Below are 12499 nucleotides of genomic sequence, written 5' to 3'. Positions count from 1 at the left end.
AAGAAAATGAACTATTTAAAAAATATCACAAAGCAAACAAAACCACTAAATCATCATTAACACCATGTAGATACACTCCAATTGCTGATTCCCTGCCTCCTTATTTATACGTCTGGCAGACGCTTCGTCGTTGCTGGAGCATTGCCTTACCTAACTCACATACCCCATAACAGACATATTTTCATGGTATGTATTATACGTCATTTTGTTTTCCACGCTGACAGTTCCTGTGCTGTGGATGTCCTTTTCGTTCGCCAGTTTTCCTGGTTGGTCTGTCTATTCCCCTGTCCGTCCTCATCTTCCTGCTCTCCTGATTCCTGCCATCAGTTTATCTGTTTACCTGTTTGTCCTGGTCTCCTCCACCATCTCTGTCCTACTTTGCTTATATATCTACATGGCCCTTGTTAAATACAGATAGAACAGTAACATTACCACTAACTGATTAAATGGAATTTATGCGACCAGTGTCCTCTTTCGTTAAAGATCCAGCACCTGTCATCTCTTGGCAGACCTCTTTTGAGAGTCGGTTTGAATGTCAGACCTCTGGACTTTCAAGATGACTTTTGTGGGAATTATTCACTGGGAATATACTGTCAAACACTGGTGGACTTTTTGCGTTTTGGATTCAGTGGACGAGCTTGTCAGTGGGTTGTTTTTCTGCCCTGGGTAACAGCAGAGCCCTGCCATCAGCTGATGAGTGATTTGTATGTACTTCAGACATGTTCTATTGCCTTGCTATGTCATGTTTGTGTGACACTCTGTCTGCTCGGTAATGTCACAGGATTCAACCACCTACCAATTAAATATAAAAACCCACTTCTTATCTCTCTAACTATTGCCAAGAAAACAATCTTTCTAAACTGGAAATCTAAAAATTCATTACACATCAACCACTGGACCAACCTTCTTATAGAATATATCACACTAGAGAAAATATCATCCACCCATAAGAGTAATATACCAACCTTTACTGACACTTGCGATCCATTTCTAATCTCTTTTAACTTAAACCAGATACCTGAGGCCAAGGCCACACACATTCCCACAAACTCCTTGAAATATAATAAGCTGCTTTTTACTACAATATTGTTTCTGTTATTAGTCCTCATTGTCCATGTTTCTGTTTCACACCTATCAATCAAACCAAATTAATTGAGAATATTACCTACCCCCACTTTTTTCTTTTCCTATCTTTTTTGGGTTTTCTCTGGTTGTTTTGAGGTATATATTGATTATGATTTCTTTTCCCTTATCTGTATTATATGCTTGGAATTCATTAAAAAAAAATAAATAAAAAGTATATATTATATGATTTATATTGCTTTATTGCTTTTTTTCTTCTTTGTTATTTTATTACTACAATCATTAATTTTATATCACACTGTCTTTTCATTCCTTTACACCTTTACATTTACACCATCTCCATTATCATAATTTATTTGGTTTAATTCTATTTTCCCTTAAGTAGTGAATATCAGTCTGCACAGAGCTGGATACACACACACCTCACACTTTCACACACACAGCTTAATACTTTTAATCAATAATCTCTTTGCCTCTTTTGTTAATGTCTCTTGTCTAATGAAATATGTTATGTGCTTTGTCCTATAAATGTGATATTTTGTGTTGCAAAAAAAAAGTTGTGATTTATTGTTCTAACAGCTCGCAGGAGGACGACGTGCTGACGTCACGGTCGTACGTCCAAAAAAAATGTGCGGAAACTTCTTTACACTTTTCTGTCTGCGCTGTTCGACGAAGAAAAGTGACAAAACTGGACAGAACTCAGCGAAAGTTGAGTAAAGTTTGGATCTGAAGAGTCGGTGAGTCTCCCTGTTGTTCGGTGTAAAATGTCGGACGGAATGTGAAGCTGCAGGGTGTCGTGTTGTCGGAGCAGAGCGGTTGCAAAGTTGTTGGCAGTTGGAGGAAAATGGAGGCGGTGAGGTGGAGAAGAAGGCGCTGTCCGGGGCTGATCAGGACCATGGCTAACACTCAAAACACCTTTCTGCCATGTTATACACATTACATTTAACCCACTTCCGACTAAAACTTTACCCAAACACGACAGGGAAAGTTTCCACTAATGCTTCAAATAAAAAATCATAATGTTTGACCCGACTTCTGTGCTTCCGCAAACTAAAGTTTAGTGAAACACTGATGTGAAATGGTCGCTTCAAATCACAGCCACAACTTTGGATCAGCTACACTCACTTTGAACGGGAACCGTATTTAACAATTTAAACAAACACTTATAGAGTACAGACCCCAAAGACTCAGGTTTGCTCTTCTCCCACTCTTAAACAACGTTTGCAGACATATTGAAAATTATGCACACGTGACTGGCATTTCAACTGAAATGGTCTCTGCCCAGAACCAGGTGATCCAACCACGAAGCTCCTACATCAGAACTTTTTCTGATGCGCGTGATTGCTAGGGGTTCTCCCAATCAACAGTTCTGTTTTAATTCCACTGATAGACTGCTGCTTTTTGCCACTTTTGTGATATTATTAAAACTTCATTTACATATTTCTTTGAAGCTTTTAAAATTAAACAACCTTCATATCTCTTTAAATTGTGCTCATCTACCAGTGTTTGTTTATCTAAAAGTCTCTTGGGTGTAATTAGTTAACGTTAAACATAGCTTTTTCCAGAGGGAGTTCTGAATGTGTTTTATGTCCGAGTGGCGCTGTCGATCGAGTCGTGGTGCTGTTTCAAAATGGCCGACATCGAGAAGTGTCGCGCCAGATACCAACGGTGGAAGTACTAGTGCCTTACTGCAGTAAACGTATCAATACTACCGTGTAAAAATACTCCTGCATTCAAAAGTATGCAAATATATGTGCAATAGCAAAAGTATTCATTATGTAGAACGGCACATTTCACATTACTGTAGGCTGTATGTGTTTGTTAAATTATAAAGACCGATTCATTATTGTCTTCATCACTTTAATGTTGCAGCTGGTAAAGGTGGAGCCAATGTCAACCACTCTTTGTATTGCTGCCTACTTTGACCTGTCCATTGATACCTGTTTCACCTCTACATATTTACAATCCATTGTATTTAGAATATGTATAAGATATATTTAAAATCCATCCATCCGTTATCTATACCGCTTTCCCTGACAGGGGGGCTGGGGCCAATCTGCCCTGGGGGGAGGGGCGGGGCCCATCCTGGACAGTTAGCCAGTCTATACAGGGCCGACAAACAACCACACACACACTCACTTATTTTAAAATTATAGCTAGTGCGTTATAGCATGTACACCAATAGAGACCAATTTTCTCTCTCCTGTCACTTTCATGCACAAATTCTGCTGAAAGTTAACAGAATGTGTCATGAGGTTGAACATTAGTTAAACGAGATGTTTCACTGGCCAGTAATTACAACTGGCAAAACATTGACAGAGAAGTTGATGAAGTATGTGGACAGGAAATTCCATACAAATGGGAAACATTTTAAGTGGGGGCTATGTCTTCTAACAGCATAAGCTCAAACTGCAAATGTTTATTCAAATACACATAAAATATTCCTCCTCTGTGCTGCTAGTAAAAAAAAAAGTCTGAAATCATTAACTTTTATAATTAATGATTGGATTAATAAAAATGTGTCTGTGCACTGTAACAGACCAGCTCTCAGTATAACACCTGTGATATAGTTTTAGTTCTGTCTTCCCCTCTTCATTGTCAGCTCTATGATCCTCCACGTTGTCTTCTCTTCAGTTGTTCGTCCTGTACTTCAACATGGCTGCTCAGACGGCGTTCTCGGCAGAGATGTTTCCTGTGGGTGTTTCTGTGATGGAGGATGCTCATAGTCTCAGCGACATACCCAGGAACACGCTGCCCGCCCCTCAGCTGGTAATGCTGGCCAACGTGGCGGCGGTGACTGCGGCAGAGGGTGGTGGCTGTGATGGCAGTGTGGCAGATGAGAAGGAGATGATGGAACTGAAGACGGTGGGATGCAGCTATTCAGACAGCGAGGATGAGAGCATCATCAGGTCAGGAGTTAGCCTGAAGCTTCAAATAATTTCATTGGTGCTGTGATGACGGGTAGAGGAGCTGGAATAACAATAGAAGGGTTGTAGGCAGCAGAGGGTCAAGGAAGGGGGTAGTATAACTGAGGGACACCACGTCCTGTCCCATTCTCACTAGGTTTATCAGACTGTGTTGAAAATGTTAGTTAATGCACTGTTAAAGACCATAATGATTATGTTACTTGTGTGTGAACTCACCTGTGTGTCTGATCAGGTACAGCTACGACAACCAGAGCCACAGAGAGGTTTGTATCATTGAGTACCCTGAGTCTCCAGGTCCGGGTGTCGATGGAGTGGTCATAGGTAACGATGTGGGTGAGGAAGGGGACAAAGCTGAAGACCTGTCTCGTCGCTCCCAGCCTTGCCCCTCCACCAGCACTAAAATGCCTCAACAGGTCACCAAGCATAAAGACAGCCCCACCGCTGCACTGGAAGGCATGAAGAAGAAGAAACCATTCCACTGTAAGCCATGTCACTTCCAGGCTCAGAATGAGCAGGAGTTTGTAGAACACCTCAGCACCCACAGCATGAACAAGATGATGGTGGTGAACCGGGTGGAGGGGCGCAGCAAGACCAAGACCAAGGAGACAGAATCACCTGAGTCTCAGGCTCCATCAGGTGAGGAGGTGGAGAGCAGCGGGGAGGTGGTGACAACAGGCGACGTCAAAGGGCTGATCAGGTGTGAACGGTGTGGGTACAACACCAACAGATATGACCATTACATCGCTCACCTCAAACACCACAGCAAGGAGGGAGAGGACCACAGGTAACAGGGAACCAGTTCCACTGCGGTCGGTGGCGTCCAGCAGCAAAGCAGCTTAACTCATCACCTGTGAAGACCTGTGTTAACATGAGTGTGTGTGCTGTCTCTCTGCAGGGTGTTCAAGTGTACTTTATGTCCCTACACCACTGTCAGTCAGTACCACTGGAGGAAACACCTGAGGAATCACTTCCCCAGCAAACTGCATACCTGCAGCCAGTGTTCCTACTTCTCCGATCGCAAGAGCAACTACATCCAACACATCCGGACACACACGGGTAGGAGGGCTGGGCATGTCTCAGTCTGTCTTAGTCTCTGAAACCATGAAGACTAGCTCAGTAGGGTTAATGTCTTTTTTCACATGAATATGTGATGTTTGTATTGTTTTCTGTGATGTACAGGTGTGCGTCCCTTCCAGTGTCCATACTGCGACTATTCCAGCTCACAGAAAACCCACCTGACCCGACACATAAGGACTCACTCTGGTCAGTCATCCACAGTAAAGTCTGTATCAGAAACAGCTGCATGCTGATGCAAGTTATAGACCAAAATAGCAGTAACAAAACCAGTCAGACATGAATATGTGATGTTTGTATTGTTTTCTGTGATGTACAGGTGTGCGTCCCTTCCAGTGTCCATACTGCGACTATTCCAGCTCACAGAAAACCCACCTGACCCGACACATGAGGACTCACTCTGGTCAGTCATCCACAGTAAAGTCTGTAACAGAAACGGCTGCATGCTGATGCAAGTTATAGACCAAAATAGCAGTAACAGAACCAGTCAGTGCTACATGCTGTGCCATATGTCAGTCATGTCACAACTTTGAACACTGTTGGATGATGACAGCCAGGGGTGTGGACTGCAGTCACAGGACTTGGACTAGACTCAGGAATCTGATTTCAGACTCGGCAAAATCAAAACAGACTTGTTCCAAAAACACTTAAATTGGTTAACTAGTCTATGACAAAAGACACCAAACTCACTGACTTTGGACTTTGGGCTTGATTTTGGGCTTATCTGTCTTACCCTGAGACTTGGGACTTACCTGTTTTGACTGGATGCTGACAGCCTCAGGTGTGTACAAGAGTCATGTGACTTGGGCTAGAATTAGACAATAGACTGTTTATATGGATAACATGTCACCACTTCCTTCCACTATGGAAAAGTGAAGCCAAAATATCATGAATATGGCAGCTGCCATCTTCTGCAACCCGATTCTGCACAGTAGCATCTGAGTAGTTCAGTGACGTATCAGGCCGCCAATCAAAGCTGTCAATCATGCAAAATACACCCCTTTTTGATCATCACATAACTTAATAAAAAAATAACACCTGTTCACACATCAGCGTGATAATATCTACCAAAAACTGCAGAAGTGACCCTTGGCCAAATGTATCTGATTTGCGCTTTGAGCATTTACTTTGGCTCATGTCCCATGCAATAACATGGAGAAGGTGGGGTTTATGACCTGTACTGAAACCATGTCATGGCGGCTTCGCTTCTGGGAGCTGTCATGGCATCCACATTTTATACAGTCAGTAAATTAGACCTGAGTCATGAATAAGATGAAACCCAAAGAAAGCCCCACATAATTAAAGATTAAATTTAGTGCACAGTGATTTGTGTAGCTCTCAAACTACAAAATGACTTGAACATAACTAGACACTTACCTGTGTCTACTTAGGATGTGACCCGGTTTATGTCTCAGGGTTTAAAAGTCAAGACCTGAGATTCATTTGTGACTTTGGGACCAGTGACTTTGTCCCGAATCTACCAGAAGGCAAACATAAAAACACTGAGTGATACAACTAGTAGTCACACTACTACACAGAAAAACTGTACAATAGTGGTAATAGCAGCAGTAGTAGTAGTAGTAGTGGTGAGGATAGTAATGATACTAGCAGTATGCAAATGTCAGTGTTTTTGTTGTTGATTGTCACCCTTAACATTTTTGTTTGTGTGTTCACTGAAGCTGTCGGTGTGGGATTTACATGGTAAAGTGATTTACTGTACAACTACATGTTGTGACTTCCTGTGTTGTGTTTGTGTGCTCACATTAGAGCAGATCAAGCTGAAAACACACCTAACATGCACATGTACACAAGACAAAACAGCTTCTAGAGTGCGCTGTTTTCAGGTTTGTCTGTTCTGGTGTGGACGTGGCCTGAACCCTCCTGTGTAAACCGTTATGTTTCAGAGGGGACAGATTTCAGACCAGTGTTAGTGACTGATAACATGGTCTTCATTTAAAATACTCTTTCAGTCAGAGCTTGCACATGTTCTGAGAAAGTAGACTAATGTGTGAACAGATTGTAATTACAGAACCTAGTAATGTACTTCAACTCAGTCTAGACTGCTCAGTTTAAATCAGTACTTAAAAAAATACTGATTTAACAAAGCAACCTGTAAATATGACAGTAAGGAAGTCTGTTTGGTGTTACAGTTAACATATAGATACATTAGTGTCAAGTCTGTCAGCTGCTATCAGTCCCCAGATGTATCGGTCATTCCCAGAAATGTCATCATCTCCTTCACTGTGGTGGGCCTAGGTGTCTGGGACACCGCTTGCAACTGTGAGGGGGACACAGCTCACATCCCTTCTTGGATCAGTCTACCCAAATACTCCACTTGGTTCTGACAATACTGTAGTTTGTCTAGAGAAGCTTTATGTCCTCTCTCAGCTAACATTGTCAGCAAGGTCATGGAGTCTTGGTGGCATGTTTCGAAATCTGGCGCACATAAAATGATGTCATCAACGTACTGGAGGACAGTGCTCGAGATCTTACCTGCCAAGTCTCCCTGCAGTACCACATCAAGTCCAGGCACTCCGGCTACAATGTGGCCTTGGACGTCTCTAAAGTCAAACTGCGTGTCAAGAAACCTGGTCCTGAAGGTGCAGAGGAAAATTCAGACTCCAGAGCCAGCAAGTTTGACAATTCATCCAGTGTCGAGGAGGACTTGTATGATGGAGATGAGGATGAAGGTGGGGACTCGAGCCCCATCAACCTGTCAGTCAGAAAGAGCAGCAGGCCCAGCATCGCCCAACCGATGCAGAGTGAAACACAGGACAAGGCTCAGAAGAAATCTAATGCTATTTCTGAGAAAGAGAAACCACAAAAGGTGAAGGAAAAGGTGGAACCAGGGAAAAAAGGCACAACAAAGCAGAAGAAAATGGAGAAGGTCAATGAGAATCCTGTAGAGAGCACATCTGTTAAAGAAAGCCCGACGGAGATGATACCACCTCCAGTAAATACAGACAACAAGGGGAAGAGACAAATAAAGAAGCTGCAGGCAGAAAAAACTACAGTCCAGGACCAAGCAGAAGTACCCGAATCCCACAAAGGCCAAATGGAGAAATCAGAGCAACAGAGATCGGTGGAGGAAAGAGTAGTGAGGAAGAATGTGGAGAGAGTGGAAGAAAAGTCTAGGCCTGAAAAGGAGAAAGAACAGCAGAAGAATGATGGCAGTGGCAAAGAAAACAAAAGCCTGAACAAACCCAGGAAGTCTGGGTCAAAGAAGCCAGAGAAAATTACAGTTCATGTCCAAGAAGCTCAGCAGAAACCAGACAGTCATGAGATGAGTTCAAAGCAAAAGGTGGTTAAGGAAAAGGCCCTGAAGAGGAAAGCGGTAGAGGCTTTAGATCTTTCCAAAAAGTTCTTATCTGAGATTCCACCCAAGGGCAAACGGCTAAAAACCACAGCTGCAGAAAAGCTGCAGCTGAAACCTGCTTCAGAAGACATTAATCGGACAAATGGTTCCACTATGCGCCCCAGGTCCAATGACACAACACCTGTGAGGCAGACAAAGACCAGGAGCTCCAGCAAGAAACAAACTACAAGCCTTCAACAAACTGTGGATCCAGCTAAAGACAAAACAAACTCTGTCAACAGTCCCTGCACAGAGGCTCCAGAAGCATCTGCTCAGATGGCCAACCTGACACAGAGCACAGACCCCGAGCACCACCCAAGAGAACACAGCAACACCCCAGCAGATGAAATAGCTCCACCATTACCAGAGAGGACTCTGAACAATCCCTCAGAGAGAATGGACATTTCAGCCATCTGCAGCTCAGGTCAGGACACAGCTTCTCCAGCTGAAGACCACCCTGCTCCAACCTTCCTTAAACCCACATCACCACCCTCTCTGGCACTTCCCGGCCAGCGAATCAAACCCGTGGACCCAGAGGACGATGAAGGCATTCACAGCAGTCACGAAGGGGGAAGTGACATCAGTGACAGCGCTTCTGAGAGCAGCGACGACTCCGGTCTCAACGGCAATGGTGCTGGGTTGGGAAAGATGGCCAGTGACCCTGAAACGCCCACCGATGAGATCCCAACACCAACAGAGCTGAAGAGTCATATGTGCATCTTCTGTGACCGTACGTTCCCTTTGGAGGTGGACTACCGCCGGCACCTGAACCGCCACCTTGTCAACGTCTACTACATGGACAACACGGCCAGAGGGCCGAAATGAGTATCTGTTTCTGTGTTGTTGTTTTGGACATCTTTTTTGAAGCTTAGAATTGAGTGCATCTGCTCTAAAAGGCAATTATATAAACTCGCCACATGAATCACGACCAATGGTGTGATAAGCTAAACCCACGCTTGCCTCTGAGCTCAGAGACCATGTTGGTGTCAAAATGTTTTTCAACCATTTTGCAGATTTCTTGTCTGCAGCTATATGAGCTTGGTATTTGTTTGCACAGTCTCACTTTTGTAAAAACCTGTCACCCCAATCAAATTTCCAAATGACAAAAATATGAACACAGGGCCTTGATGTGCTCCACATTTAGTTTCTGTCCTAGGTGGAACCTATAACACCGTTTTCCTATGCAGATGTTTGTCCTCCAGTATTAAACTGATATATAATTTTTATATATTTCAAACCGAATTCAGTAGAAGTCTGACAACAATTAGAGCGATGACCAAACTCTGCATTAGCTCATTGTTCGGATGTCACCAAAGCTGGATCCAAAATGTTCTTCAGTGTCGTCTAATGAAACAGCTTGAGATTCGGACACATTTTGACAAAGATATAAAGCTCCTTTGCTTCCCGTGATGCCGTGCCGACTGACAAAGGTTCTCTGCGTCTGGATTGGATGCTTAGACCCTGGTGTACCTGGCTGCAGGTCTAGTTTTATTTTTCACTGAGCAATAGCTGAGTTGTCCAGTCCATCCCACGTACCTGTCGGGATTCAGGAGGACATTTCATTTACCTTGATCAGGCCCCTGTAACTGTAACAGATAGTCAGTGTTATTCACTTCACCTGCTGATGGTCATAATGTTACGGCTGATCAGTGTATATCCAGCGCCTGTGACAATCAATTTGATTACAGTAAGACTTGTAGCTGCGAGTAGAGTAACATTGTCTTTTATCGTTGATTAGGGTGTGTTTGTGTTTTGGTCGACAGCTAGTCTCGAAAAACAGGTCCTCCGTCCACACAGATGATGTGTGTGGTCTTTGATGGAAAATAGTTTTAAATCCAGAGAATGATTTCCTGAAAAACATGCATTGTGCATATGTGCCAACTTGTAGCGCCATTATTCAACAGACGTTTCATCAAAGGGGGTTAGTTAAAAACCGATCTCCAGATCTGAGTGACGAAACAGGTTTATAGTGTAGAGCTGTTCATTCCTCATTTCGATCCACATTATAACAAAGTACTGACCGAGCTTAGACCTCCTAGTATATCCAGCCCAAAGAAACCCTTCAGGTCAGCCCAGGATGGAGCTGAAGAAACAGAATCAATGCAGCGCACATCTGTGTACATATTTCTGTGCAATATCCTTTTAGTTGAGAAGCCAAAGTCAAAGGTAGGTCCTGTGTCTGATGTGCTGGTGTGGGTGTTTTTCTTCTGGTTGTGAAGAAACTGTCTTCTCATATCGGTTTCTACAGAGGATCACAGAACTCTGTTACAACTGTAGGTAAACTGTATATACGTAGGAGCTACGCCACATTTACCTGTCCATCACCCATTCCTGAAGGTTTTTCTGTGGCAGCAACCACCTTCACTGCTTTGTACCTGCTTGTACACTTTGGTCTGTTGTGTATCTGTAATCACACTGCAGAGACATTAAACCTTATATTTGTAGCAAATACTGAGGCTGCGATAATGGTTGCATATCAATTATCCATAAACCTGTAGATTATTTTTACTGTTAACTGATCAGTTCATTTTATAAAAGCTTTGTTTTGTCCAACAAACACGTGATAGAAAATCTGATATGTGAGAGAAACTGATTAGTGGTGTTTACTAGTAAGTGACTGTCATCATTAAATGGAGGCAGAAAGCTCTGCACACACTCCGGTTGTGTCTGAACTCGCCCTGCTGGCTAAACTGTGTGTTCGTCTTGCTATAGTGGGTGGGGTCTGAATGCTGAGTGCGTAAATCTATCCACTATATACTGCACTGAAAAAAAAAGCATATGTGCCATGTACTCCATTTTCTAACAATCCCACAAATTATGGATGCGCAGTTCTATAGCTGTTGATGACGCAAAATGTCAGTGATTAGTGTGAAATCTCAACTTACTGTTCCCTACTGAGTGAACTACTCGGTGTATGTTATGTAGGCAGCAGTGAATGAGTGAACAGGGAGTGATTTCAGACACAGCCTTAGTGTAGAAAACAGCAGTATGTGCATCGTGTCAAGAGTTGGACTCGACTGTTTCCTGCACGTCGCTAGTAATAGACACCGAGTTCCACATCAGTGCATTTTCTATAATACCCGTCTAGTTGTTTCAGTTCGTAGACGACGAGCAGGCAGTGGGAGCTCCTCACTTCAGCATTAACTAGCACAGTCAGCTGAAAGTGAAATGTCGTGTGTATCATACTGCCCTCTGCTTCCTTTTTTTAAATAAAGATTTTCAGAAACATGGTCATTTGTTTCTCTGTGTCTGTTCTGTTAGTAATGCTAAAGGTAGAACACATTTGAACACAAGTAGAAGCCAGAATATGTATTTCAGTTGTTTCACATGCAGCAGACAAATCAACACGGACTAGAAGTTAATGGATAGCTCTGTCTCATAGTGTTGGTACAGGAACACACCAACGTGTGACCTGCACCTACATACGACCTGAACTTGAGGAACTCATGGCTGTTTGGCACAGTGGTCTTCTAGTGTTTCCACGGGACAAGGGTTACGGTTTGGAGCATGTTACATGATGACGGATATGTGTTAAGTTGCTGTACATGAAGCCATGTTACATGATGTTTTGCTACAATAAAAATGTCACATGACAGTGGATACGCATTATGTTACATTAGGTGACAGTGGATAGGTGTGATGTTACACAAAAATGGATACACATTACATTGTTACAACAGATGCATGTTATGTTTGCGACAATGAGTCCATGTTGTTATGCTCTGCAACAACGGAAACGTCACGTTACAGGTCAGCAGACAGACGTTAAGTTGCATCGTATCCAAGGAAACGTGCTCCTGCAGTAGAGCAGATTCATCATCTGGTTAGTCGAGTTCAGAGGTGTCACTGCTGCCACAGCTTGGGTTCATTTAGACCCCAACAACATCCATCTGTCCACATGTTTGCAGAGAAGACGTCTCCCCAGTGTTTGTAGAATCAGGAAACTGTGACAGCACAACAAGAAGCAGAGGGTCCCCAATAAACAAGTCACTGCGGAGGCCTCCTACCTGTCCACCTGTCTACATATCACTTCTTCTTCTTCTTCTTCTTCTTCTTCTTC

General features: G+C 43.2%; 1 protein-coding gene across 1 annotated transcript; it reads left to right on the top strand.

The window, feature by feature from the left end:
• The first annotated feature begins 1715 nt into the window (after positions 1–1715).
• Positions 1716–12022, top strand: rest (RE1-silencing transcription factor). The gene is made up of 7 exons (XM_020585398.1): positions 1716–1820; positions 3718–3992; positions 4243–4794; positions 4906–5066; positions 5190–5273; positions 5404–5525; positions 7534–12022. The coding sequence occupies exons 2-7, from the start codon at positions 3739–3741 to the stop codon at positions 9262–9264; spliced, it is 2904 nt and encodes a 967-aa protein (XP_020441054.1). The 5' UTR covers positions 1716–1820; positions 3718–3738; the 3' UTR covers positions 9265–12022.
• The last annotated feature ends 477 nt before the right edge of the window (positions 12023–12499 follow it).

The sequence above is a fragment of the Monopterus albus genome, unplaced genomic scaffold, assembly GCF_001952655.1.
Source record: "Monopterus albus unplaced genomic scaffold, M_albus_1.0 scaffold364.1, whole genome shotgun sequence".
NCBI lineage: Eukaryota > Metazoa > Chordata > Actinopteri > Synbranchiformes > Synbranchidae > Monopterus > Monopterus albus.
The sequence above is the reverse complement of the archived record's forward strand: the minus strand, read 5'-3'. Positions and strand labels throughout refer to the sequence as shown.